This window comes from Cheilinus undulatus, linkage group 6, assembly GCF_018320785.1.
Source record: "Cheilinus undulatus linkage group 6, ASM1832078v1, whole genome shotgun sequence".
Lineage (NCBI taxonomy): Eukaryota > Metazoa > Chordata > Actinopteri > Labriformes > Labridae > Cheilinus > Cheilinus undulatus.
This window is the reverse complement of record NC_054870.1, coordinates 31,313,880-31,341,728: the sequence shown is the minus strand read 5'-3', so window position 1 is coordinate 31,341,728 and position 27,849 is coordinate 31,313,880. Positions and strand designations below refer to the sequence as shown.

Genomic DNA, 27,849 nt, shown 5'->3' with positions numbered 1-27,849 from the left:
CCCTAGAATCAGGTAAGAAAAGAGAAGTAGTTGTAGTAGTAGTAGCGACATTAGCTCTGAATGGTGTCCTTCCCCCTGTGACTTCCCACACTGCTGTGTGACTTCGACCTCACACCCATAAAACCACTAACCCGAACCATGAGTCATCCGTCGTGCATCATCATCATCATCAAGTGTTGCTGTCATTCTGTTTGTGGTCATGGATTTGTCATTTGTTGTATTTTTGTAATTGTCCATAAGAGCTGGTCAACATTCACCCTATTTTCTCATCCGTCTAACCACATCATCATGTCTGCAAAATGGAGATTTATTCACTTTGTTGTACAGGTTTGGACAGGAGGCAGTCTTGCTGGAAATAGGACATAAAAGCTGCTCCTTTGTTTTGTTGCAGACTTTTGCAGTTTCTGTTGTGTGGAATAATTTCTAACTTTTTGATGTGGCTTTTTAACCAAGTGGCACTTGATTTATGTTTTTTGTGCCTCTGAGTGTAACTTCCAGGGATCAAATACATCACTTTGTTCGCAATCTGTTCCCTTTAATACACTTTTTATTGGAGATGTCCTGCTTTAATCAGGGCAACTCTGGATGTTAAATCACATTTTGCAGAGATGGAAACTTTACTGACTGGAATTTTGATAGATCGTTTTAAAATCTCTTGGCGTAAATCAAGTATAGACACTTGATTTTACATAGAAAGATACATTCTTGTTTGTCGACACCACAAAAACAACAAAATGCAAGTTTGAGGCAGGTCATTTCTTGTTTTTTGTATTAAAATCATAAGCAAACTGATGCATGCTGTCTAAATTGCAGAAATACATCAGCAGCGGTTTGTTACAGTAACACTAGACTGTAGAGCTGTAGATTTGGCACTTTACAATTTAATAATTCAAAAAAACAAAATAGATTGAGTCATGCAAAAGAAGGGATGAAAGCCTTAAAATTAAGTAGATACATAGTGACTCAAATCCTGTCTCCTCACAGATGTGCCTTATAAAATGTTGTATTATTAGTGTATACATGGCCCTCACAAGTCAAATTGAGCTGTTTTGGATAATTGGAGCAGGGGAGCAGCAGGGCTGATGGATTGATCAATAGTAAAATGAATGGAATAGTTTGGAGCAATTAAAAGAGATAAGAGAGAAGCAGATAAGCATTAACAAGTCTAAAAGTCTACCTTTGTATGAATTTTAGGGTTTAATACATCCCAGACTTTGTAGTAGTCTGGGATGAGAGTCTGGACTCTCTTAAATTACAGAGAGTGACGGGGACAACCAAGAAAAATGAGCAAGATGCGGGGAGCAAAGAGGAAATGGAAAAGTATGGCTGTTTAGGAAAGAAAGAAGAGGAAGCTGTGAAGAACAAACACTGTCTGGGCTGAGAGCGACAGGGTGGGTGCGGTGGGATTGGGGGTGCGGCGCTGCTATGCCAGCGAGTCCATTCAGGCCGTACAGAGTTGCTCGGTAACTTCGATGGCGGGGTAGGCCGGCTCTGCTGAATAAAGGGCTTCTCTCTGTGCTGAATAGTGTGCCCACTCGAACACGCTGAGCTCTGCATTTTCTCCCCACCCTCCCTTGCTCACTTGTTCTCCCCCCTCTGCACTGTCACACATGGTACACACATACAGTACACAAAATAACGCAGAGTTGTCCACTTTATCACAGGGATATCCTTTCAGTCAGCCCATCATAAGGCAGGAACGCATTTAAAAGCCCGGTATCTTTCGTTACTTATACACCTTGACACAGAGCCTTGGCACATTTTAAGAGACTGCTCATTCATGTACGCATTTCATCTCGCACTGATCACATCACTTCAAAATGAACAGCACTAGAGGAAAAAAATAGCCCTGGAGAGAATCAACAGAGCCGCATCAAGCCTGAGAGGCTACAAAAATAGGCACACGTCACAGCACACAAAGCCATAAAGCAGACTGCAGCAGGACAGATAGAGAAGACCAGATTCTTTTGTGTAATGCTTCTCTGAAGCAGGTCTGGGTCAGCTGCTAATCTTAGAATAAAAAGATGTCAGTCTTTGAGCTGGAGTCAGATATAGCAGTTTGAAACCCTTATAAATCCTTCTTTCCTGTGACTTTCAGTAGAAGATCTGGACAGAGACAGCTTGTGATAATCAGACCCTTATATTTAGTCCATTAATTCGCCATATTCCATCTTTTAGATGCACTTAGTTACATCCGTGTTCGTGATGCACACCAACCTTCGTAGAGAAATGATCACAATACCGTCCTTCTTTCCTCTTCTGCTCTATCTCTTAATGCAAACAAACTGACCTCCCTCTCATTTTCATCTCTGAATAACCTTCTGCGTTATCTGCAGACTCTCCCGCCTCTTTCTATTCCCCCCTTCTTTACATTTGGACTCTCTCTGTCCAATAAGCAAAATTAAAAACTGGTTCCCTGGAGGTTGCATGTAGTAATGTGTCCCTTGCTTTTTGTTTTATGTTGGTTCCCCTCCCTGTGACTTGTTGTTGCCTGCGGCTCTGGGTTGCATGGTAACATGTAGCCTCCGCTCCTTCAGTTCGGATAGGTCCAACACGCTCAACCGCAGCTCCTTCGCACGGGACAGTATGATGATTGAGGAGATTCTGGCCCCTACAAAGGACACGGTAAGACCTTTTTCTGTTCTTCCTTTTTTTGTCTCCTTTCACTATATTCAGGCCGTCTTCTGTCTGTGCCTTAGTGAAAACACAAGCTGTGTAGCGTTAAAGCAGAGTGGACAGGGTAGCTTTATTACTTGTCTTGCACTAAGGTCATAGCAGAAACAGTGCTGATGTCATGCTTGTCTCTGCCGAAGTGCTGAGGGTGGGTGTATAGCACCTTGATGAAGAGTTTATTCAAACTTCAGGGCTCTGGGAGGCCCTTCTCTGCTCTCACATGGAAAAAAGGTGGCCCTCTGCAGAGCTCATCCAGCCTGTGCACTTGTTTTGGTGGTTGTAAGTGCTACTATTATAAACAGTTTGAGAGTTATGACCTGCACATGCAATGACGACATCACTTAAGAACCTGAAGTATGCATGCCCAAAGCATTGCACTTACCTTTACTCTCTTCTTTCACAAATGCCTAACATCAGAGTATATGACTGTTTTGTCCTTGCTGATCGATTTCTGTGCAGTCAAACCATGCTTTGCATCTTTAATGTGAAGTCTCAGTCGTAGTCACATCCATTTCACTACTTAATAAGACTGTTTGAGTTAAGCTGTGTTACCGTCCCCTCCTGATTGAGAAAAAGAATCATGTTTTTTTCGTTGGAAATTGAGTTTAAAGAAACACAGCTGTCTGGATCACACATACACTGATCAGCTATAACATTATCACCACATATGCAGTCTAATCTAATTCAATACCACAGCTCTACCAAAAATTTTACTTTAAGTAAGCTTCTATATTTCACTTTATAGACAATGTCAGAAAGGTTTATGATTTTACTTCTTTATTAATAAAGTCATAGTGGGTAGTAGTGGTAATATACTTCCCTCTCTCGATGATCTGGATGAGTTATATTTGGTTTGTATTAATTGCAGAGGAAAGATTCATTGATGGGTGATCTAGCTTCCCTTTAATGAAAGACAAAGATGTGCACAGCATGCTGGTGAGCTTTTCACATCATTGAGGAAAACTGGACATCAATCCACAAGAAGTTGTCTGACTTTTACTTGGGTAATAGCAAAACTCCTGTCCTTTATGCTACCCTCACTCCCATCAACAGAGTCTACTGTCCCGCTGCAGTCAAAGTAACATGACATGCCTGACATCCAGACCGTCTGACAGGGGTGCCCATCCAAATTTATGAAGGGATGGCATGAAGTTAGAGGGACCGAATAATCACCATTTAGTCACCCTGTCTTCCCAACTTATCATGTCTACTTTTAACATTGAAGTATCTAAAATATACCATGGTAAGCTACAATTTTTTGATTTTTTGAAGTAGACTTACTCAAGCAGCCCTGCGATCTGTACCCGGCCAAAATCCCTAACAGACAAACCTAGGGGAAAAAGTGGAAGTGCAATAGATTGAAAAGTGTTCCTAATATTCTGCATCATGTATGTCAGTGGAGTGGGCAAAATATTAGAAACACTTTGAAATGTACTGCGTTCCAGTACACACCCAGCGCCTACTACAGCTACAGTACTGAGCAGGACTATTAGGCATGTTCGAGCCCAAAATTGCTGAAGTAAGGCGTGTAATGGCGAGTAAGCAGCTCAGAGGAGGGTTGGTACAACCCAGGTCATGCTTTGGATGTACTTGCATATTACCAGGTGCATGGGAAAATAATCTTTTGAAAAAATGACAAAATCCATGCTTTAGGGCTGGATATGGCGAGCATGCACAGCTTAGGGTACCATTCAAGTGGATTGTAGCATTGCTGCAAGACCCTGGTTGTTTTGTGGATGTCCTAAGGGCCTGAAAACTGCAGGTGGTATCTTGGCATATCACTAAGGATGAAAAGGGAAAAAAGAGATGCTATGGAGCTTGACCTTGACCGTGTGTGTTGACATGTCTCAAACTCTTGCTGTGGTACATCGGGTCCTGCGATGAATCCTCAGCACCCTACATGCCTAAAATGTATGAACATGACTCTACGATAATAAATGTAAGTTAGAATTATCACCTTTCTGACACTCTCAACAAAAACTGAAAATATTGAAGCTTTATTAAAGTAGAAGTAGTGGTTGAGCTTCTTACATTGGGCTGCATAGGTGGTCATAATGTTATGGCTGATCAGTGTACAGAGTTTAAAATGACCATAGATGGCCATCACTATGCGTTCTGAACTGTCTCTCTTCTCCTTTAAGCTTCAGAGTGTCTGTAAAGACATTTCCTACTTGGTTGACCCCCTCAATAAGGTATAAAGTGTTCATTGGTGTCCAATGTAATCGTCACGTTTTATTTTTTCTTTAGCTGATGTCAAATAGGCTCCGCTTCCATTTCTCCTGAGTCATGGTCTTGGTGTATTTCTTTGTTTGTAGTCTATGCCTTTCTCATTTCATTCATCAGTGCTGGTATGTGTTTTTGTAAATGGATGCACTTGTGCTTTTTCTGTGTTCCCATAATTCACCAAATATATATACAAGGGTTAAATTAAAGCTGATTACTAGTTTTTTGTTCAGCAAACATTAAGATAATAGGAGCGAGCTTCATTGTGTTGTTTAATTTACCTCTTTGTGCCTCTTTGGTCATGTTTGTGGTGAGACTCTGAGCAATGGTGAAATGTTCATTGAGATTTAGTCAAGAGGATGTAAATCCTATCAGCTTTTAGCTCCATACCATGCATGACTCCAGACTCTTGTCTGCCATCAGCAGTGTCTATACAAGACTGAATAATCAGCTCTTCATTTTCTCCCTGTTGTACGTCTTGTCTTCAACTCTCTATTTGTTGTTCTGTCCTTTATTTTTTCCCAATCATTTATCCTTCTTTTTCTTCTTAATGCCCCCCCCCCAATATCCATCTGTCTTTCCCACAATGCTTTTCTCCCAGCACCTGGCTGTGACCAGAGACTACAGCTCAGAGTGTATGCGGCGCTACAGCTGGACTCCGGACACCATGGACCATAGCCACAACGCTGTGTCCAGCCCCATTCACTCTGGGTAAGAACAGCTGTGCCTCCTGCACCACATACACACCTAATGCATAAATGCAAACACATGAAGTGTATTTGCACCAACACAACTATTGCAGAATCACACATTCTTTGTGCTTACTGCACAAAACTGTTGTATTGTCTTTGTTCTCTCTCTAAGAGTCGACATTCAGCAAAACCTGCAGCAGTGATGCAGACAATGTGCAGGGCTGTGGGATATCTGCAGCGCTGTTACTGTACACGTGATATAACAGCAAGGAAAACCATCCCTCCTCTAAAGCTCTCTGGTCGTACTAAAAGTCGAGTCATGTTCCCTACATGTTCTTTTTCTACAGACACAAAGCTCAGACTCATGGCGCATTTCTTTCATTTGGTTAAGCTGATAAGATTCTGCTCTCATGCGCCTCATATACTTTGAATACATGATGTTATAAAATGTTCTAAAACAAAACATACTGTATCATTTCTCTGGTAGCTTGCTCAGAAATTTAATACTGGGATCTGTCATGTCTAGTGTTCGTTCTTTAGTCCTGTTTTTGTCTCATTAATTTTTGTGTTGCTATCTTATTTGTTCATTATTTTGTTTGTCCTCATTGTGTCTTATGTGTTCTTCCTCCCTTGATTTTCTAGTCTTGTATTAAATCTTTCATTCATTCCTCAGTAGTTAGTACAGATCCCAAAAGTTGACTATGAAATGTTGATACTAAAACTAGGTCCTGGGGGTTTGCCTCCTGCACTGCCTCCATGTGTTTATTTTTGCAGCCTCTCCTCCCCGCTCCCTCAGTATGACTCCAGGTGATGACTGAGTTCGCTGCTCTCACCCATGATGCCGCAGTGATGCCACTCACTCCTCCACCTTTGTCTTCCCACTCATCCTGCTCACTCTCTCTCCTTTACTTACCCTCTTCTTCTTGTCTGTACTCATCTCATGCGTGTTGGTCTGGTGTTTCATTTGCATTGCGTAGATTTTAGAGGTGTGTAGTCGACATGTTTGGAAGTCTCTCAGTGATGTGCATCTTTTCCTTTTTCTCACAGTGCACAATGAAAATACATCTTTAAAGGGATTCTTCACTTTGCAACATAAAAAAATAGACAAAGCAGCAACATAGGAGAAAGCGTAAATCTGCCAACACTCATTTTTCATTCCCTACTGATGCCAATGATTAATTCAATGGGATGCAAAAACACGTTCTTGATATAGAATATGTGACACATCACATATTATCACATTAACCCTACCTTGGTGAAACATCTGTGCAGGTGTTTAATATATAATCACTTAATGCTGCTTTAGAGGAACTGAAACTTTGGGAAAAGACTCACCTTTAGCCTCAGAACTCAGAAAATGTCTGCAACATAAATCTCCTTTGTGGAGTGTCTTTTTACTTTTTAAAAAAGGGACTGCAATTAAAACTTTTTAGTCCATTTGCCTAACAGACTCAAACATTTTTTACGTGAAAGATTCTGACTGAGTTCAGCCTTCACCTGTTCAAAAAAAGCAGCAAGACATTTTTACACATGTACAGAACAAGTTTAGACTTGGAGAAGTACTGCTTTCCTCAGCTGGGGGGCGCAAAATCTGAAGTTCCTCACAGGAATTTTAATTAGCACTTTTTTCAGTATTACTGCTTTTTCGGGGCACATGAAGGTGATAACTTCCGACTTTCAGAACTCTAAGCATCATTATATTTTCTTCCTACCGTTCTGTCTCTTTTCCTTTTTTTTATTTCTCTCTTTTCCTTTTTATGTGGGTGTACGGTGATCACAGCATGGGAATCGTCCTCCTCACTTGTGTCCATGTTACAGCTTCTATCTATATTTCTTTTCATTGTCCTCCTTCTTTTTCCTCTGTAACATATTGTTTGTGTTGCAGATTCTTGGTCAGCTTCATGGTGGATGCCCGCGGCGGTTCTATGAGAGGTAGCCGCCACAATGGCATGCGCATCATCATCCCCCCCAGGAAGTGCACAGCACCCACACGCATCACCTGCCGCCTGGCCAAGAGGCACAAGCTGGCCTACCCACCACCCATGGTGGAGGGAGAGGGGCTGGTGAGCCGATTGGTGGAGGTTGGACCAGCCGGGGCTCAGTTCCTTGGGTATGAAGATACATGGGTCTTCTGGTTTTTTACTATGTGGAAGAGTTGTAATTTTCAGCAGGACAGCAGAAGAATGATAGAGGACTTCTCTATTGTCTACATTAGATTTCAGAACTTGGCAAAGCTTATTTCTATAACTTCCTCAGCTGTTCCAGAATATAAGATTGCAATTGTTGATTTTAGTTTATTATTTTAATTTTTTTCAGTCCTGTTATTGTTGAGATCCCACATTTTGGTTCCATGCGGGGGAAAGAGAGGGAGCTGATCGTGTTGAGGAGTGAAAACGGGGACACGTGGAAGGAGCACCAAACTGACACCAGACCAGAGGACCTTACTGATCTGCTGGCTGGCATGGATGAAGGTAAAGAAAATAAAAAGTTTGGACCTTACTTACCTTTGTGTTGTATGCATTACAATATGTGAGACTGGACAGAGTGACACACTTTGGAGTAGAGCCAAAGTAGCGTAATTTTTGATTAATTAATCTTGGCGATTATTGGTAAAATAAAATGCCAATACTTTAAATCAGTCAAAATGCCAAAAATTTGCCTCATAATCAGTCCGACTGATAATCGGTTGACCTGTAGTAGATAGAGTTGAAAACTTGAGATGGAGAGCTTGGGGAATGACTTGGGAAAAGAGCCACAGTCTGGACCTGAACCTGGGCCACTTGGGTTGAGGACAACAACCTGTGTACATTGGATGCAAGGACATAACCTTCGACTGTCAGTACCTGACTTACTAGAAGACATAACATTTGTTGAAAATAACAGTTACAACAGAGTGCCTGATGTACTAAATATTAATCTGGAGTACTAAAGAAACTTAATGAGATGGCTTTATCTTGGGGCACACTCACACGAGGCCCAGTTGCCCTGCACTGTGGTGCAGCACGGTTGTCACACCCAGCCAGCCAACACTGGCCTTCACTAACATTGCTCCAAGCGAAACAGAGTCTGAGCACAATTACCTCTTGTGTGTGAGCATCATCGCATCATTATAAGACACACCTATAGCTTTGTTTACAAGCAGTGCGGTCTCAGAATCAGCACAGTTGAGGGTATCACAGAGAACATGCCTACAACTTTACTCACTTTGTGGCTCATTGTAAGTTATTAGGGTCAAAATCAGCCATCTAACTTTCCTGGATTTCTTCAAGGCAATACATCAATTGCCATCAATGATACGTAATGTTCACATTACATATCCATGCTCATGACTGATTAACCGTACCGTGCCGAAGCCCACATCCTTTCCCAGTGAGAGGGAATTGCACTAAGCTTGAGCACTTCACTAGTTAAACAAATTTAACTTTGGAGGTCAAACATGCTGGGACATGGTACAAATTTCCTACAAGAAACACATCTTTAGTGTTGGCTAATTCTCCTTGCTACAGAGGCACAGAGCCCATAGAACTATCTTCCTCTTTTCATCTTTGTTTTCACCTTTATTCCTACTTTTTAAGCTTTATCTTTGCTCTATTCTAATCTCAAGATAATTTTCTCATTTGTTGAAAGGAGTTAATTATTTAAAGTGGGCTCATATCAACAAAAATAACACAACACATACAGAAACTAAAGAAATTTTGTTTGTTGCATTAGTTTAGATTTGACTGCAGTGAAAAAAATGCACTGATTATAGGAGTGTTATATAAAAACATTAATTTTAGAGAGCACACTATGTCTCAGGATCATTAATGTCTGATATGATTCAAAATGATCTTTAAGAAAATAGTATTTCATTTACCCCAGCAGTTCTCCCCCAAAAGCTATTGGTGCCCTAATTTGAGAACAATGACCCAAAAAAATTTGAATTCACTCCAGATCTATGTTTTTTTTCCTTTTCATTTAACATTTGTTTTCTATGTAACACTTTATTGAAGTAACATCGATTAAATCGCTATGACTAAATGCCTTGCACATAAATACAATTATTAAATTGTTATTGTTAAATCAGGATTGTCTCTGATGACTTCTTACAGAGATTCGGCTCATTAAAAATCACATGAATGATGGTAATATTTTCCATTCCAGAGCTGGACAGTCCTGCTGAGTTAGAGAAGAAGCGTATTTGCCGCATTGTCACCAGAGATTTCCCACAGTATTTTGCTGTGGTGTCGCGGATTAAGCAGGAGTCAAACCACGTGGGTCCTGATGGGGGCGTCCTGTCCAGCAGCACTGTGCCCATGGTCCAGGCCTCTTTCCCACAGGGTGCACTCACCAAGAGGATCCGTGTCGGCCTGCAGGTACAGCAAGACTCCTTGAATCAGCTTAAATTGAATCTGAATCCTGACTCTGCTTTTTTTGTTGCTAATACATTACACTGACCTGTTATTAATTTATACCTGGCCTACTTTTTGTTTGAATATTTAATCCCTGCCTTTACCTTTTGGGTTTTAGAAAGCTTTCACTAAATATTCTGTAAAGTAAAATTAACAAACAAACAGTGATTCTGCTTTGATCTTTCTTTGTGTTCATGTTTAGGCCCAGCCCGTGCCAGATGACCTGGCGAGGGCAGTCCTTGGGAACAGAGCCACCTTCAGCCCCATCGTCACTGTCGAACCCAGGAGGCGGAAGTTCCACAAGCCAATCACCATGACCATCCCTGTCCCACCTAGATCAGCAGAGGGACACCGAGGGGACTCTGCTCCCTGCTTACGTCTGCTCTGCAGCATCACAGGCAAGTTAACCTGGAGTTAACTAGAGCATGACAGGAAGCCAAGTGCAGCAATCTGTAGCAATACTTTCGTCCAAATTTCCTGTGGAGGACTAATTTCAAGCTTTCATCACACTGAATATTTAGCAAACAAATAGTGACAGCCATTGTCTCTTCAGATGCTAATAAATGTTACTTGCAATTTGTTGTTTTTCCAATTTTTTAAGCATGAGACACACATGTGAATATGAATTAATGACCCCAGTCCTATTAAATTTCAAAAGCAATGGTTAATATTAGAAGATGAAGAACTAAAGAGATAAAAGGAAGAGGATTATGACAGATATAACACTGTTAAGGCTTTAAAAGTGGCGATCTCATCTTGTTTCTCTGTCTCCTGCAGGAGGGACGTCTCCTGCTCAGTGGGAGGACATCACAGGGACGACACCGCTGTCCTTTGTAACCGACTGCGTCTCCTTCACCACAAATGTGTCGGCCAGGTGAGTCGCAGAACAGACTGTACAGGCACAAACACTCTGTATCATACATATCGTACACAAAAAGCCTAGTTCAAGATTAGAAACGCAGAGACAAGAAAAACTTTATGAATGGCATTTTTTGTGCAGCAAGTGGTACAGGGTATTAAACTATCTACGAACTCTGGGTAACTCAGTTCACGTTGACGCCAAGTTCTAGTAACGTAGTTCTTAAGTGGCTGGATCTTAAAGCTTAACTCGCCATTCAGAAGTCTCTGTCCATCATTTCTGCTCTCTTGCACTGCATCACTACAGCGTCACTTCCTGAGGTCGCAAACTACAGGATGGGTTAAGGGACATACAGAACGAGTGTGGCATTAAAATGAATTTAAATTAATGCGCTAACTTTGACAACTCTAATAATAACACTTTGGTGAATGCCAGAATCTTCTTCAAAACTGCGGAAGAGGGGTTAAAGGAACTTTGTCTTTCTAAAAAGAGTTGATGAACAAGGCTCAGTGATTGGTTGATATGAATTGATCACTCTATCATTTAATCACTTACTTTTTTTTATATTAGATCACTTAATATAATTTGATGTTTTTCCCCAAAAAGGTGATTAAAAGAGATTTATGGTTGTGATTCAACATGGGAGAACTTATTGTTTGTGAAAAGCAAGAGTGGGCCACTCTTTTCTGACATATATTTGGACTGAAAATTACCTAATTAAGTTGGTTAATTGGTTCATTAAGTAAATAATTTGAGTTTGATCACAGTTTTAAGTAACAATCCTACCAGTCTTACAGATGTAAGGTATTTATTTTTTAATCTTTCACCAACCTCTGTTGGCCTCAAATTGTGACACTCAAGTATCATAAAAAATCCTCAAATCTTCACTAGAAAAAGTCAAACTAATTGAATCATTTGTTGACAGAATTTGACTCCAATTGTTTCTTTTTCCTGACTTAAACACCTCCTTTCTTGCTGCCCATCTCTTAACTCATAAGGAGAGGAAATCATCTTTTCTGATCTGACTCTTCTCATGATTGTCTGTCTTTACCTTCTTAATGTTTTTTTTTTTATGTCGTGATAGTAGTAGTAGTTTCTTATGCAGGCAACCTCTTTACTTAAAAGTGGTACAAAGTAAACCATTGTTGCGTCTTTTCTTGGTCAGTGAGCTCTGTGTCATGTATTCTTGTCCTAACTCGATTGAAATCATGCGGTACAAGTGCAGCCTGATGTTAACAGAGAACCCTGCAGTGGCTCTGTAACCACATTACTACACAGCTGTCATGTGTTTGTGTTCAACTTTTAGAGAATAAGCCACTTTGTTTGTTTTATAACTTCTGATAGCCACTTGTTTTTGTTGAATGTGTGATAGGTATAATTATAATTATGTAGTGCAGAATTAGGCTGCTCTAAATCATCAAATCCTCATGTTTGTCTCACCTACAAGCTTGTCATGGTTTTCTTCCATTGCTCATCTCATTTCTTCTCTGACCTCTCCTCCACAGGTTCTGGCTCGCAGACTGTCACCAGATTCCTGAGACGGTGAGTCTAGCGTCTCAGTTATACCGGGAGCTGATCTGCGTGCCGTACCTGGCCAAGTTTGTGGTTTTCGCAAAGATGAATGACCCTGTTGAGGCTCGGCTGCGCTGTTTCTGCATGACAGATGACAAGGTGGACAAAACCCTGGAGCAGCAGGAGAACTTTGAGGAAGTGGCCCGCAGCAAAGATATTGAGGTGCAGTCCTGTGTTTTATGTGGAATAAAAGAGAAATAAGTTGACAAATAAAAGAATATATCACCATTTATTCATTCAATTTTCTGACTATGGATTTTTTAGGTTCTGGAGGGAAAGCCTATCTATGTGGACTGCTACGGAAACCTGTCTCCTCTGACTAAAAGTGGGCAGCAGCTGGTTTTTAACTTCTACTCCTTCAAGGAAAACAGACTTCCGTTCAATGTGAAGGTATGAAACACATCCCTCCCTGTGTGGTGCAAGTTCACACTTAAAAAGAGCCATCTCAAAGTTGAAATAAGGTGCTTTTAAGGGGCTTTTCCATGACATTAAGCAACTTGGCTCTATTTGGTTTGACTCAGCACAGCAACCCAATGTAGCTGGGGATCTGCCTTTCCACCACAACCGAGCTAACTATTCGCAGGCGCCTCTAAAAGTGGATGGCACTGCGTTTTGAGTCGATGGTGTTAAATGGCTGCACTTCAGAAAGCATTGCGTGTTACACTAGAAGAAGAGGCGCTGTTTAGGGGTAGCTGTCCACTCACATCATGTCTGTCCAAGCTGTTGTCCAGAGGTACTTTAAAGTTTCGTGCAGAAGTTGCAACTTGAACTTGAGAGGCATCCCCGAATCATGAGGGAATGCTGTGACCAGAGCAGGACCATTCTGGGCACAGCACAGCCAAACTGGTGATGGAAAAGCAAATCAGCACAGTGCGGCCAAAAGACATACTGGGAATCCCCCTTTAGTTTATGCTCATAGTTCCTGATTTTAAGTCAACTTTTGGTCGAAGCTTCTATCCATATAATTATCTTGCAGGTATCTTCAAAGAATAGCCAAATGTTTCAACTTTATATGACATTCCAAATTTATTGCTGATGTGCTTTTTAGACCCAGCAGGCTCAATTTGCTTAGAAATGTGGAATTTTTCCCTTTTTTGATCTTTACTGATTTGCTCATTAAGCACCTGCAAATGTTCACCAGTAGCTGCGTGTCTGAAATGCTAGATGTGTTAGCCATGCTGGATGCATGCCAGATTTCATAAATATGACAGTGGCTGCTGTAAAAACACTGTACACAATTTTCATACCTGTTCCAGTGCCTTCGCATCTTTTTAATGCAATCATTCTTTTGTAAAATTGATAGCATTGTGTCAGAATTTAGTTTTATTTCTATTTATTTATTTATTTAAGTTCCCAAACTCGGCAAAACCTTACTTCAAAGACCAAAATCCTCTGGAGGCTTGGTGCTACCAAATTTTAGATTCTATTACTGGGCAGCCAATTTTAGAGTGCTACAACACTGGGTCCAATTTAATAACCTCTCCTCGCCCCCATCTTGGCTAATTTTGGAAAATTCTTCCTCTAGCCCGGCTTCACTATCAGCTCTTGCACATGCCCGTTAAACTTTTCCCTGTCCCCCTATTCTAATAACATCATTATCAAAACAACAATCAAAATTTGGAACCAGTTTAGACGACATTTCGGCCTACAGTCCTTTTCTTTATTAGCTCCAATTGCGGATAATCCAGTGTTTCCCCCCTCTTTGCTGGACAAAGGTTTTCTCTTCTGGTCCTCTTTGGGTATCAGGACATTTAGAGACTATGGACTTGCAAACTCACACTTTTTCAGATACTTGCAAGCACATAGTTTTCTTTATAACAGAAATCCAATTTTTCCCAACTTGCCTGAGTCTACTCCCATTGACACAATATTAAGACATGCACTTAGTGCGAAAGGTACTATCTCTGTTTTATATGGTCTCATCTTCTCACTGAGCCCCTTAACTTTACAAAGTACCAGGAGAGCATGGGAAGACCTTGGTGAAATAATTACTGATGACCAATGGGAGATGATCTTACATTGAGTTCATTCTTCTTCAGTATGCTCTATGCATGGCCTAATCCAATGTAAAATTATTCATCGCACACACCTTACTAAAGTTAAATTGGCTAAGATTTATGGAAATTCTGATCCCACCTGTGACAGGTGACACCAGGCTCAAGCAACATATAGTCATATGTTGTGGTCCTGCCCTGCCTTACAAAAATTTTGGTCAGAAATCTTTCATACAATTTCTAACAGTGCAGATGTCCCAGTCAGACCTACTGTCATAATAGCTTGCTTTGGGGTTCAAACCTTTGACCTACAGTTAACTAAACATAAAACGGATCTGGTGGCATTTGTTACTCCTCTGGCCAGGCCCCAAATTTTGTTACACTGGAAATCACCTACTCCTCCCTCTCACTACACATGGCTCATGTTAAGATGGGAAAAATTCAATGTGTCACAAAAGGGTCGACAAAAACATTTCCGAAAACATGGAGCACTTTTGTTAACTATAATAAAAGACTGCATTTTCCTGTTAGCACATGGACATATCACTAATTCTTTTGGATAGGATAATGCTGTGGTGATGATGAATATTATTATTTAACACTTTATTTGCTCATCATTACATACTTCTGAATGTGTATATATAGAGGTTTCTATACTCATATACATCACTTTATACTTCCTGTAATTGATCTGCTGGCCTTGTTCTGTGTTTTGATGTACTCTGTTCTATGTTCTTGCTGTTGTCCTGTTTTTCAATTAACAGTGCATTCATATTCCTGTTAAGCCCCTTGCATTTTTGTGTATGGTAAAAAAATCAATGATCAAAACTGGGAAAAAAAAAAAAAAAAAAAACTTTACACAGCAGCTGTCGGTACCTCACAGAGCATATGCGCTCATTTGTTGTCTCCAGAGTGAACTACACTCCCAACCTTGAGTTGCAAACTTTGATCAGTTTTCTGTTCAGCAAATGTATGAGCTCGTTCAATAATCAGTACAACACTCATCCCTTGACAAAACCCTGTACTCTGTCTGATTTTTCTGTTTTAATTTTCAATTCGACTTATAGATGAGATTATGCCAGAGATGATTATCTGCTCATTAATAGCTGATTTTCTTAGTCTTAGCCCCTTTGCCAAAAAGACACAAATAAATAATTTTCTACCTCTGCAGTAAAGCTAAAAGTCTTTTTTTCATATTTTAACTGAGCAGGTTCTCCCTTGAAATTATTCATTACAGTACACTCCTGATGCATTTTTCACTGTCTTCTGCAGATTAGAGATATGAGCCAGGAGCCATGTGGCCGCCTCTCCTTCCTGAGAGAGCCAAAAACCAGCAAAGGCCTTCCACAGACTGCCATATGCAATTTGAATATCACACTGCCAACCCACCGAAAGGTAGGAGTGCCATGGTTTAACAGTTCATCCCTTTTTTAGGCCATATCATATCATCCACATGTAAATGAATCTGAAATACTGAGGGCAGTGTTGTCCTAACATCCAGAGGAGCCATTGAAGTTCATTTGGTCAGAAGTGAGTGCCTGCTGCTTGTGTCTTTTATTAGTGTTAAAGCCTGTGCCAGTCGTAAGACCCCACAACGTACACATGCAGCCACACATGCACATCTTGCTTTCTCTATTGCCTGGCTCACTGTGGATACAAAAGAAACGCAAAAAGGAAAGAGTAATTGTTTTGTTTGTTGCGGTGTTGATTGATCACAAAAAAACTGAAATTATTTTGCTTTTGCTTTTGTTTATTTTGCTGGTTATTTTAATTAATCCCGTAGATTTTTTCTGATGCCTTATGTTGTTTTTGCTGCTCCATTTTCATTCCCTAAATTTTTCTTTCCACCCCCCACCCCCCGCTCACTATAACGTCCCTGCTCTCCATTGTGTCATCTCTCTCCTCTCCTGCAATGCATCTTGGAATACCACAGGATATGGAGTCAGATCCTGATGATGAGGTAAACAGATTCTTCATCATCACATGGAACTGCTTCTTCTTTGTCGTCTTTTTTGTTTGCTTTACTGCAGATGCTGTCCTAAACATGCTTGATACAAATATTTGGTCTCTGTACAGTACCTTTGTGTGAAAGATGCTCTGACTGCACGCTCTTTTACGCTGCTATGTTGTTGCTGAAGCGACCCCATTTAGAAGTGCATGAGTGGAAATGGCAGGGAATTTATTTATTGTTGTCTTCATCCCAGAGTCCAGTGGAGCCAGCTGCTGTTCCACCGTCAGCTTGTTTTTCATTTCTATCCTCCTTTCCATACATCTCCAACAGGAATTCACCATGTCTTCATCCTTAATATTAACTCATAGGAAGTTCCACACAGGACTACGGTACACTTTGCCAGCTCAAGATAAACCTTAACTCTTATCATTTGTCTCCTAAGTCATTGTTTTGTTGGAAACAAGCTTTCCCTCCTTCACCCTTGTCCTTGGCCTGTGTCTAACAGAGAGTACTAACTTTATTCTGCATGCCAAAAAATTTAAAGGACAGTTTGACAAAAGGAAGATTGGGATGTTTTTGTTTCAGTAGCTGCATTGTATGCAGTGAATTTTTAACAAGTATAACATGCCTTCTTCCTAAATATTATATATATCAGCCTAACTTCCAGTAGGAGTGTTGATATTGAACAATTCAGCTCTTGAGGGTAGTGAAACATATTTATATTCTGTGGCAGCAGTTGCTTTATCTTGGCCTTTTCCTGCCATGATTGAATACTGAGTATTATTCCTGGGATTGGCAAATGTAAACCGGAAATATGGGGAAAGTAGAGTGGAGATGACATGTATCAAAGGGCCTTGGGTCAGAGTAGAGGATAGGACCCTCCACAGCCTTCTCAGCCAGCTGAGCCTAACTGGCTCCCTGTGGCAGCATTTTTAAACATTGGTGCAGACATTTAAAAGAAATGTGCATTCGTACAATAATCACGTCATGTTTCAGGGCCGATATGGATACCGTATACCACCAATTATCGGGAAAATAAAATGCAGATACTTATAATAAGCTAAATGCCAAATATCAGCATCAATAATCCACCTGGCTGATAGTCAGTCTACACCTCGTTGTTATTATTGGTATGGGTTGGCAATTCAATTATTACAGTGATTGAGCTATAATTCAATAAGTATACACTGGCCAAGCTGCCCCCAGTTGTATTCAGAGCAAAAATAGTGGAACTCATAAACAACACTGCAGGCTTTTTCGTTTCCCTTTCAATTGTCTTTTAACTTTATTGTCACTTAAGAATTCAGATAAAGGTAGAATTTAGATTATATGCAGGGTATTAAGCAGGAAAAATGACAAAACAGCCATATTGAACATCCTGCCTCAGAAGGGCATAAAAAATTCCTGTCAATGGAATCAAAACCTAAACTTGTTAAAAGTGTTGTTCAAGCTGTAACATTTACGCGCCTGTGACATTACACCTTCGTGATGACATCACAGAGGTGCAAAGGGAGTGACACCAGCTCCACATAAACAAACACCAACTGTGTTTGTGTATGTGGAGCTCCCCCTGTGTTGTGCTTTCTTGTGCTACTGCAACACCGTAACGCAGTGTGGACTGACAGACAGGGACACCAGATATCATGCTTTTATATATATATATATATGAAGTTTATTTGATAGGGACAATGCAAATTACAAACAAACAAGCTATAAGTAACTGATGTTTCACATGCAGAGATTATGGCTATTGCTAGTTTCCATTTCCTTTTGTGGTATCAGTATGAATGTCTCAGGGCATAATGAGGGCGGGGCTTTATTTTAGATAATCACAAATGATTAGACCAGGTTTGTTGAGCAAATGTTCAGGCCTTAAGTTTCTACATTGTTGAAGAGAGGGAGCTCTAGTTTTGCAGAATTGTTCAATATAAACCTTACTGGAGACTTGGCTGAATGTAGATGGTCTATCACATTACCAGATTCAATGAAAATCTGAGGAATTATCTAAAAGTGCATTTGTACGAACTTTAAGTTTGTTTTTGGGCAGGCTTATCAACACAGCCAAAGCACAAGCTGTCTACATTTATTCAATTACAAAGGGAAGGGAAACCGTCCTTTATTCTCCAGAGTAGATACTACATCACACCTTCAGTGCCCTCTTCTGCAAGTACTAACATCATGTACTGATTCACTAAAACAGAGCAGCATTTAAGTGCAACTTAAAAGAGCTAACATTATCAAGACCTCCATTTTTATGGTGAAACCATTTAATCTTCACCATATTTTTATGTTAAAGCATCTTTTGTTCTTTTTTTGTTTTGTTTTTTTTTTTCAGACTGAAAAGCCAGAACGACGTCATACCTTTGCCTCCTTAGCTTTGCGTAAGCGCTACAGCTATTTGACCGACCCAGCAGCGAGTGAGTGTCCCATTTTTACCTACTTAAAATGTATTGAGTTTAGATGTTATGTTATTTTAAACAGTTTGTTTTTTTTAAATGTCCCTTTATACAGTGTTCATATTTTCTATTTACACAAAGTATAGAAAGACATTAACCTACCAACATGTTTATCAATCATCTGTTCCATTCACCTTTTATCATCTGTCATTCATGAAACATCTGCATGGTTTACTGTGTTTTATGCTTTGCTTACCCACCCCATGTCTACAAAGAGTCTCTCTGTTTCAACGGTTACATTATTCTACATCTGTGGAAACACTGGGAATCAATGTCTGTTCATTTATAATTTCACAAAAATGTTTAATTCATGTTGAATAAAAATATTCCTTTGAATTGTTCTCATTCTTTATAGTGGCCATTTCACTCTTATTGGCTTTCTGATTGTGTGCGGCTGTGTAAATTAATGTGGAAACAGGTTGCACTTTACATTAACTGAATTTTACCTACATGGATGTTTGATAGAATGCCTGCAATTTCATAATATGCAGTTAATGAAAAAGTTGCAAACAATTCATGCAACCAGTGTATTATAAGGGGTCACTTTTCACTCATTTCTTTTGCCTTGAGTGGCTGATTTGCTTTTTTTTTGTGTAAAGTGCAACCTTATATTTTTATTTGAAGTCATGACCAAACAAGGAGAGTTTATTTATTAATGTTATACACTTGTGGGGTCATCTCTGGCATTGAAAACGAAAAAAATGAAAGCATAAACACATGTCACTTAAACATGTATAGTAAAAGGCACTGTTGCAAGAGGCAGATCAATTAAGCACATCAAAAGTCAATGGAATTGTATTATTTTGGTTATCATGTCACTTTTTGTCAACTCATATGTCAAGCATTTTTTGTACATACTTATTTGGTGTATTTTGTCATAAACCACTGATCGAGACTTTCATTTACCATGCCATCCTGGGTTTTTGTGTAGGAGCCTTTTTTATTTAATGTGAAATATTTGTCTTGCAGCTTTTACAGTTCTGTTTCTGACTGACTCAAATTTCTCTTTCTGGTTTTTATGTTTTATTTCCAATTATTTTTTTTGTTACATTTTATGTTCCTTTCCTTATTGCTTTTGGTTTAAATTATCGTTGAAGAAACAACTGATCGAAGCTCGCAGAGAACACAGCCTTCTGGCTACCCTCACAAACCTGTCTTTTCAACGAGATCTTATCAGGCGTGGTCGTCTGTTCCTGTCGCCATCCCTGGTCAAGCCAAGTCTGGGTTTGGCTCCCTCTCCAGCTCGTCATCCAACACGCCCTCTGCCTCTCCATTAAAATCTGTCTGGTCCATCAACTCTGCCTCCCCTATCAAGACCAACATCCCTGGATCTCCTGCTTCTTCTGTAAAGTCAGTTAGTGACATGGCATCTCCCATCCGAACTTACAGAACCATCTCCTCTCCTATAAAAACTGTAGTCCAACAAGTGCAGTACCCAGGGCAGGTCACCCCTAGTCCCCTGGCCTCACCAGGCAAAAGTGTCCCAGATTCAGTGTCTATGAAAGGCCTGGCAGCATTGTCTGCCAGAACCTCCCCTATAACTGTCTCTGGAGGAGGCAGTACACTTCTTGAGAGAGCGTCCATAGGCATGACTCCACCATCCTCTCCCAAATCCTCTCTGAGTATGTTCAGTTCACCTCTGCCATACAAAACCGTTATGGGGGGATCTAGCAGCCCTGCGTCCTCTTCACCCATAAAAACAGTCCCTGGTCTCTCCTCTGTTCGTTCCTTTGCCTCTGAAGTCACTGGCCCAGCAAGAAACCTGTTTTCCTCGCTTACATCACCTCTTAAATCCAACAACGCTCCAAGTACTGCAGCTCTGATCAATGGAACTGTGTCCCCTACACAGTATCGCTCTTCTTCCCCAACATCTCTTCTCCCGAGCAGTCTACAAGAGCGAATACAAGCAACCACCAATGCCGCAACGACAAGTGTCAATGCAGCCTTTGACGAGGTTGAGAAAACGTTTAATTCTTGTTCTGCAGGCTATGGCACATTGAAGTCCATGTCCTCTTCAGCATCCTCCTCATATCAGTCTATTAGATCATCAGCATCCAACTCCCTCTACCCATCCCTCAGATCCCCTCCTAGTGCCACGACTGCTGTAACATCCAGTACAGTGACTGTTCCAGTGTACTCTGTTATTAATGTGCTGCCAGAGCCCCAGTTCAAAAAGCTACCTGAGGTGTCAAAGTCAGCTGCTGCCCTTCTGTCCCCAAGGAAGACTGTTCCCGCAGAAGCAAATGCTCACTTGCAGTCTTCCTTTGCAAAAACTCTTTCCCCTATCAAAACCCCCCTTTTTGCTGCTGGCATGAAGTCAAACACCACATCACCGCTGTCATCCAGCCAAGAGATTCTAAAGGATGTGGCTGAAATGAAGGAGGACTTGATACGAATGTCAGCCATTTTGCAGACAGATCCAAACTCCACAGCCAACAAAGGATTTCAGTCCGATTCTCCTAAAGAGGCTAAGCTAGAGGATGAAGAACCATACAGGATTGTTGAGAAAGTAAAACAAGATTTGGTCAAAGTGAGCGAAATACTTGCAAAAGACGCTGCAAAGGACGGTAGAGTTTCCCTGGCAAGAGGTTCTTTGGATGATATACATTTCTCAAAAGTCCAAGTTGAACAACCACCAAGCAACTGGAGCTACCCTCCGAGATATGAGACTGTGGTTCCTCAAGCCAAATCAAAAACAATACCAGATAGAGATTTTAATCTTTCAAAAGTGGTTGACTACCTGGTCAATGATGTTGGTAGCAACTCTTTCTCCAAAATGCATGAGACAAAGTCCAAAGCAGATGAGGGCAAGAAAGAAGGAGAGGGCAAGGAGAAACAGAAACGGGTTCTAAAACCCACTATAGCAGTTCAGGAGCACAAGCTTAAAATGCCACCAACAACAATGCGCTCTTCAGCTTCAGACAAAGAGATCAGTAAAGTAGCAGATGCCCTCTTTTCAGCAGATACTGTTCTAGAGTCTCCTGATGATATTTCACATGAACAGGACAAAAGCCCCCTCTCAGACAGTGGCTTTGAGACCAGGAGCGAGAGGACACCCTCCGCCCCTCAAAGTGCAGAAGGCATGGGTCCCAAGGCCCTTTTTCAGGATATCCCAGTTCCCCCAGTGATCACTGAGACTAGGACTGAGGTTGTTCATGTTATCAGGAGTTATGAGCCTCCAGAGGATAACAAACAACCTGCAATGGAAGATGCACATCCTGTCAGATATATTGATTCAGAATCTAAAGGGCATCTAAATCAGACTCCATCAACTCCTGATCAAAATAAATGCTATTCAATGAAAGTCAGCCCTGATGATGATCCGATGGGAAAAGGGATGAGGGTAAAAGAGGAAACTCACATCACAACCACCACTAGGATGGTTTACCACAAACCATCTGCCAAGGAAGCTGCATCAGAGAGATGTGAAGAGACAATGTCTGTGCATGACATAATGAAAGCATTTCAGTCAGGAAAGGACCCTTCAAGAGAACTTGCTGGACTGTTTGAACACAAGTCTGGCAACGAGGAGACATCACAAAGAGTCCTCGAGGACATCAACTCCAAACCTAAGGTTGAACGGATAATTGAAGTTCATATTGAAAAGGGCAATAAAACAGAACCAACAGAGGTCATCATCAGAGAGACAAAAAACCACGCAGAGAAGGAAATGTATTACTACCCAGGGAATAGACAAGAAGAGGAAGAGCCTGAGGAATCTCTTCCAGTGTACCTCGACTCTCCCAGGGTGAACACACCCATGTCACAGGAGGAAGACAGTCGCCCCAGTTCAGCCCAACTTATGGCAGATGACTCTTACAAAACACTAAAGCTACTAAGCCAGCAATCTGTAGAGTACAATGAGGATGAATCATCAGAGCTTAGGGGAGAATCTTATAATTTTGCGGAGAAAATGTTACTCTCTGAGAAATTTGACCAGTCTCATTCTGACACAGAGGAATATCTGAGAGATAGGTCTCGCTTCCACTCACCAGACAGAAGTAGTCACAGTGAAGGTAGATCAGGTGGGCCAAGGACAGAGTATGTTTTTAGGTCATCAAGAAATGTGTTTGACAAATCTGGAAGAATGGCCAACGTTGATGATTCCTTTGACAAACTGACACTCTTGCAGTACTCTTCTGAGCCTGGTAGCCCAAAACAGTCTGTTTGGATGCGTGTGTCAGATGATGCCCAGAATAAGGACAGCAGACAGATAGTGTATGAGGACAGGGTGGACAGGACTGTAAAAGAGGCAGAGGAAAAGCTGAGCGAGGTGTCTCAGTTTTTTCGTGATAAAACAGAACAACTCAATGATGAACTCTCATCCCCAGAGAAGAAATCTCGTAGGCCAGACTTTAGGGAATCACGATCAGGGCCTAGCTCTACACACAGCAGTCCAGAGAGGTCAGCTTATCGCGGTGGGGGGAGTGGGGAGGAGTGGAGCAGAGAAAGGCTACGAGACAGGTTCAGCTCTGGTGATAGGAAATGTGCAAGCCTACCCAGCAGTCCAGAGAGGAGAGTATTGCTGCAATACACTGATTCAGACCGAAGACAGCAAGATGATAAATCAAAAGGAAGCACAGGTGAAAGCCCAAAGCCTTTTCAAATGTCTTCCTCCAAAGTGAGTGCAGTGAGGCTAAAGTTTGAGCAGGAGGCTCAAAGACAGGACAGGAGTCATCAGGCAGATCAGAATTCAAATCCTCCCATTAGGAAGCTCCAAGAGAGTAAGCTACCTGTGTATCAGGTGTTTGCTGGTTCAAACCTTCCAAAAACACCGGACCGTCCAGGAAACCAGAGAAGAAGTTTAGATAGCCAGTCTGGTAAGTTCTCACCAAAGCACGAGACCAGTCAAAAAGATCAGGAAGAAAAAAAGGTGTTCAAGGCATGGGAGGGCCAAGACTATGGAAACTATAAACCCCAGTCGCCCAAACTACCACACTCCTTAATCAGTGATGGCAATAATAGTGATCCCCAAAGACAAGAAACCACTAAGAAAATAATCTACACAGAATTTGTTGTCCGAGAAAGTCCAAATAGTAACGATAGTCTAAAAAAAAACTCGGAATCGCAAAATCCTGTAAGAAAGCCATCTAATTTCTCTGAAAATAACAAATCCACCAGTTTAAAACTAGATTCCTCAGTTGAATCGTGTGAGAGGACAGGGTCTCATATACCTACTTTAGCTAGAAGTCGCTTACACAGTAGCTCTGAATCCAATAAGTCCACTCGTGGATCTTCCGTAGGAAAATCTTCAGACTCATCAGACTGCAGTGTGTCAAATGTAGTGTGTAATGGGGTTGATAGTGACCAGGTAGAGTATTTGGAAGAAGTCACTCCTGTTGTTGTCACAGAGGGCTTCAAGGATATTAAGCCTTTACCTGTGTATGTTAGCATCCAAGTAGGAAAGCAATATGAGAAAGAAACCGCATCAGGGCAACTCGGAACTTACAAAAAGATAGTGAGCCATGAGAGTAGGACAGTGCATGAGACTAGGGGTGCTTTTTACACTGTCAAGCAAAAGCAGTCTCCTTCTCCTCAAGGAAGTCCAGAAGATGACACCCTAGAACAAGTGACTTTCATGGACAGCTCTGGGAAAAGTCCTGTTACTCCTGAGACCCCCAGCTCAGAGGAATTAAGTCTAACCTCAAGAACACCAGACTCTGTGATAGGCTTCATGCCTGGCATGCCAAGCCCTATCCCAGAGGAGTCTGAGGAGGAGGAAGGGAAGACCTTCATCTACAAGGAACCCTCAAAAGAAAAACCCAAGCCAGCTCCCTCAGGGAATCAAAGCAAAAAACAGGATGCACAGAGACCGAAGTCAAAGGAGAAAAGAGTGGCCTACATAGAGTTTCCACCCCCACCTCCCCTAGAGACAGAGCAGTCTGACCCTGAAAAACGAGGTTCATGTGCTTCCTCTGAGGCAGAGACAGAAATGATGGAGGTGAACCTCCAAGAGGAGCACGATCGGCATCTCCTCGCCGAGCCAATCATCAGGGTCCAGCCTCCATCCCCTATTCCCCCAGGAGCTGAAAACAGCGACTCTAGTGATGATGAATCTGTTTTTCATCCCATTCCTATCAAGAAGTACACATTCAAAATGAAAGAGGAGGGAGAGAAACGGCCAAAACAGAAAAGGTCAGAGAAAAATGCAAATAAAGAGTCTGGGCTCAACGGTGTCGTGAAGGGGGAAGATGCTGACTTAGAACAAAATGGCAATGACCAGTCAATCACTGACTGTTCTATAGCCACCACTGCTGAGTTCTCCCATGACACAGATGCAACTGAAATAGACTCTTTAGATGGGTATGACCTGCAGGATGAGGATGATGGACTGAGCGAGGACCCTAAAACCTCTAGTCTGTCCAATGATGGAAAAACAACAGACCGCTCATTTAGCCAATCCAAGCTTGAAGTGATAGAAGAAGAAAAATGTGAGGAAGGAGGGGAAAATGGAAAGAACAAAACAAGCACATCCTCAGCAAAATCTAGTGGAGAGGAAAAAGATTATACCCTTGAAGGAAGGCATCCAGAAAGGCTGGGCTTTGGGGAGAACTACTTTGGCTACCAACTGGAAGAAGAGCTGAATTCAACTTTTAAAACTGTTGCCACCAAAGGCTTGGACTTTGACCCCTGGTCTACCAAAGGGGGCGAAAGCGATGGAGTCTATGAGTCCAAGGCAAAAGACGAGGACCCCAAGCCCTTTGGTTTATCGGTAGAGGACAAATCACAGGCTACAACTCCTGACACAACACCCGCTCGAACACCGACTGACGAGAGCACACCGACTAGTGAGCCTAATCCCTTCCCTTTCCATGAAGGGAAGATGTTTGAGATGACCCGCAGTGGTGCTATTGACATGAGCAAGCGGGACTTTGTTGAAGAGAGGCTTCAGTTTTTCCAGATTGGTGAGCATTCCTCTGACCCAAAAACAGGGGAAAAGGGGAGAGGGGGCAAGATCCTGGGGGTAATTACCTCTCAGTCAAAAACAGGGGCCACAGTAGATGGGATGGTCAAAGTTATAGATACAACCACAAACAGCAGCACTACACCAACACCACCAGCAGCAACAGCAGCAAAATGCAGCCCTGCACAGCCCGGCAGTGACACTGGCTATACCGGTACCGATGCCCCCACCTGTGAAGCCATAGCTGAGACCGCCTCCTCATGCACAATCACAGCCTCTAAGGTTGATCCCAAATTACGCACTCCAATTAAGATGGGCATAGCTGCCTCTATTACTGTGAAAAAAGACTCAGGGGATCTCACCGATTGTAAAGCTGAGATGTCCGAGGGTCAGATGGTGCCAGAATATATCAGTATAGAGGGCCAGTGTACAGACATCCAGTCCAGCAAACACCCTGAGCCCAAGCTAGAAAGAAGAGATTACCCCTCTGAAAACTGCAACAACAACAATAATCTCGAGTCCTCCAGTGTTCAGGCCAACTACATCCAGTGTGGGAGTGTAGTGTTTAATTTGCAGTCCTCCTCTGAGCCCACTCTGCAGAAAGCTAGCAGGATAGAAACATTGTGCTGTAGGGATGTAGAGGAAAGAGTAGAAGTTCACAAAAGCAATCAAGAGCAAGAGCAGAAAAGTGAAACAGTCAAAGAAAGTGAAGTGAAACAGCCAAAGTCGAGGCTTCCAGTGAAAGCATCAGGGTGGTCATTTCACACGCAGGGAACAGCCATAGGCAAACAGAAAGCCAAACAACCAGTGACAGTTGAAGTACGGAAAAGAGGAGAGCCAGCCATAGCTAAAGTAGAGCCCAGGTCCAGAATACCAATCAAGGATGTTAAAAAGAGCAGTCCTGCTGCCACAGCTAGTCCAGTTGTTTCAGTTCGTGTTACCTCACAGCCAACAAGGGCACTAGACAGAGACAGAGTAGCAATACAGTTACCATCAAGGCCACAGCTCAAGGACAGGCATCAGGCCAGCAGCGTAACAGGTAGACAAGACAGACAGGAGAACCCTAGTGAGGTTTGTAAGCGCACCATTGAGTACTTTAAAGACATTAGTGGGGAGACGCTAAAGTTGGTGGACCGCCTGTCAGACGAGGAGAAAAAGACGCAGACAGAGCAGTCGGAGGAAGACAGCACCTCCCGGAGCACCTCTCTGTCGGACGCCTCCCAGCCTTCCCAGCCCTCCCAGCCCTCCCGCTCATCCAGGTCTGGTAGAGGTTCGAGGGCTGAGGCCGGGGCCGCGTCCATAAGGGCAAAGGTGGCGACGACGGACAGGGCCTCCGGCAGTGAGAGGAGCAGGAGGAGTAGGCGGACTGGTGGGAAGGAGGGCAGTCAGGGACTCACAGGGTCTCGAACGCCTCCCATCGCGGAGATCAAGCCTAGTTTGTAAAACTTTCACACTATGTTTAAAATACATCTCTATATTTATATCTTTCACTTTTAGTTGCATGACATCGTTGTGATCGTTTAATGGATTGACTGGAATGCCTGTGGCGTGTTTACATATTCTCTTCAGAACAGTAGCTGTCATTGAAATTTCTTTTCTGTCATTGATGTACTGTGTACTGTATTGTCCTTGTTGCAAGATCCTGTTTCCTCTGTTCCCCTCTGCCAACCCCTTTTAACCTCTGTATAGTAGAAAGAGCATGCCAGTAGTTGTGACTGGTCCACTGGCACAACCAGTCCCTTTTTTGACAACTCCCTGGTCTGTCTGTCTGTCTGTGCAGGGTGGCAACCAAGTTATCCCAGTAGTGTGTTCCTACAGATTTACCATGTACCAACTGTCATTTAAACTAACTAGTGTTGAAAACACACAAAAGTGTCTCGCATGTAAACATGTTAGATTCTAACATAGACTTCTCCACCCTAGCTGTGTAGAACTAAGAGTCTGTTGTTTAGAGTCATGTTATGCTTTGTTTTGTGTGGTTCTCATGACAGTTACTGCCTGCCTAGAGGATACATACCACAAACAGTCACAGAGCACCACTTATTCTATGAACATATTTAATTTGCTCATTATGTCTCTAATGTGAAATACCCTTTTCTAGCCATCATGGGGAAATAGTTCTTAACCCACATGA

At 41.9% G+C, this 27,849-nt stretch overlaps 1 protein-coding gene across 31 annotated transcripts in view; it reads left to right on the top strand.

The window, feature by feature from the left end:
• Window positions 1–27,849, top strand: part of LOC121510735 (ankyrin-3-like) — a 221,904-nt gene that overhangs the window by 172,940 nt on the left and 21,115 nt on the right. For 11 of the 31 annotated variants that reach the window (XR_005991985.1, XR_005991971.1, XR_005991979.1 and 8 more), the window contains 16 exons: window positions 1–12; window positions 2,523–2,625; window positions 4,815–4,865; window positions 5,498–5,607; window positions 6,363–6,395; window positions 7,474–7,698; window positions 7,905–8,059; window positions 9,732–9,943; window positions 10,182–10,377; window positions 10,757–10,853; window positions 12,344–12,572; window positions 12,675–12,800; window positions 15,677–15,799; window positions 16,338–16,364; window positions 18,691–18,772; window positions 19,909–25,716. Coding sequence is in view for 7 of the 31 variants with exons in the window: in XM_041788932.1 (XP_041644866.1) it covers window positions 1–12; window positions 2,523–2,625; window positions 4,815–4,865; window positions 5,498–5,607; window positions 6,363–6,395; window positions 7,474–7,698; window positions 7,905–8,059; window positions 9,732–9,943; window positions 10,182–10,377; window positions 10,757–10,853; window positions 12,344–12,572; window positions 12,675–12,800; window positions 15,677–15,799; window positions 16,338–16,364; window positions 18,691–18,772; window positions 19,909–25,716 (7,589 nt within the window). In the remaining 24 variants the exon portion in view is untranslated. Of the gene's footprint in view, window positions 13–2,522; window positions 2,626–4,814; window positions 4,866–5,497; window positions 5,608–6,362; window positions 6,396–7,473; window positions 7,699–7,904; window positions 8,060–9,731; window positions 9,944–10,181; window positions 10,378–10,756; window positions 10,854–12,343; window positions 12,573–12,674; window positions 12,801–15,676; window positions 15,800–16,337; window positions 16,365–18,690; window positions 18,773–19,908; window positions 27,151–27,849 lie in introns of all 31 variants that reach the window. The other 20 variants (XM_041788925.1, XM_041788926.1, XM_041788927.1 and 17 more) reach the window with 14 other exon arrangements.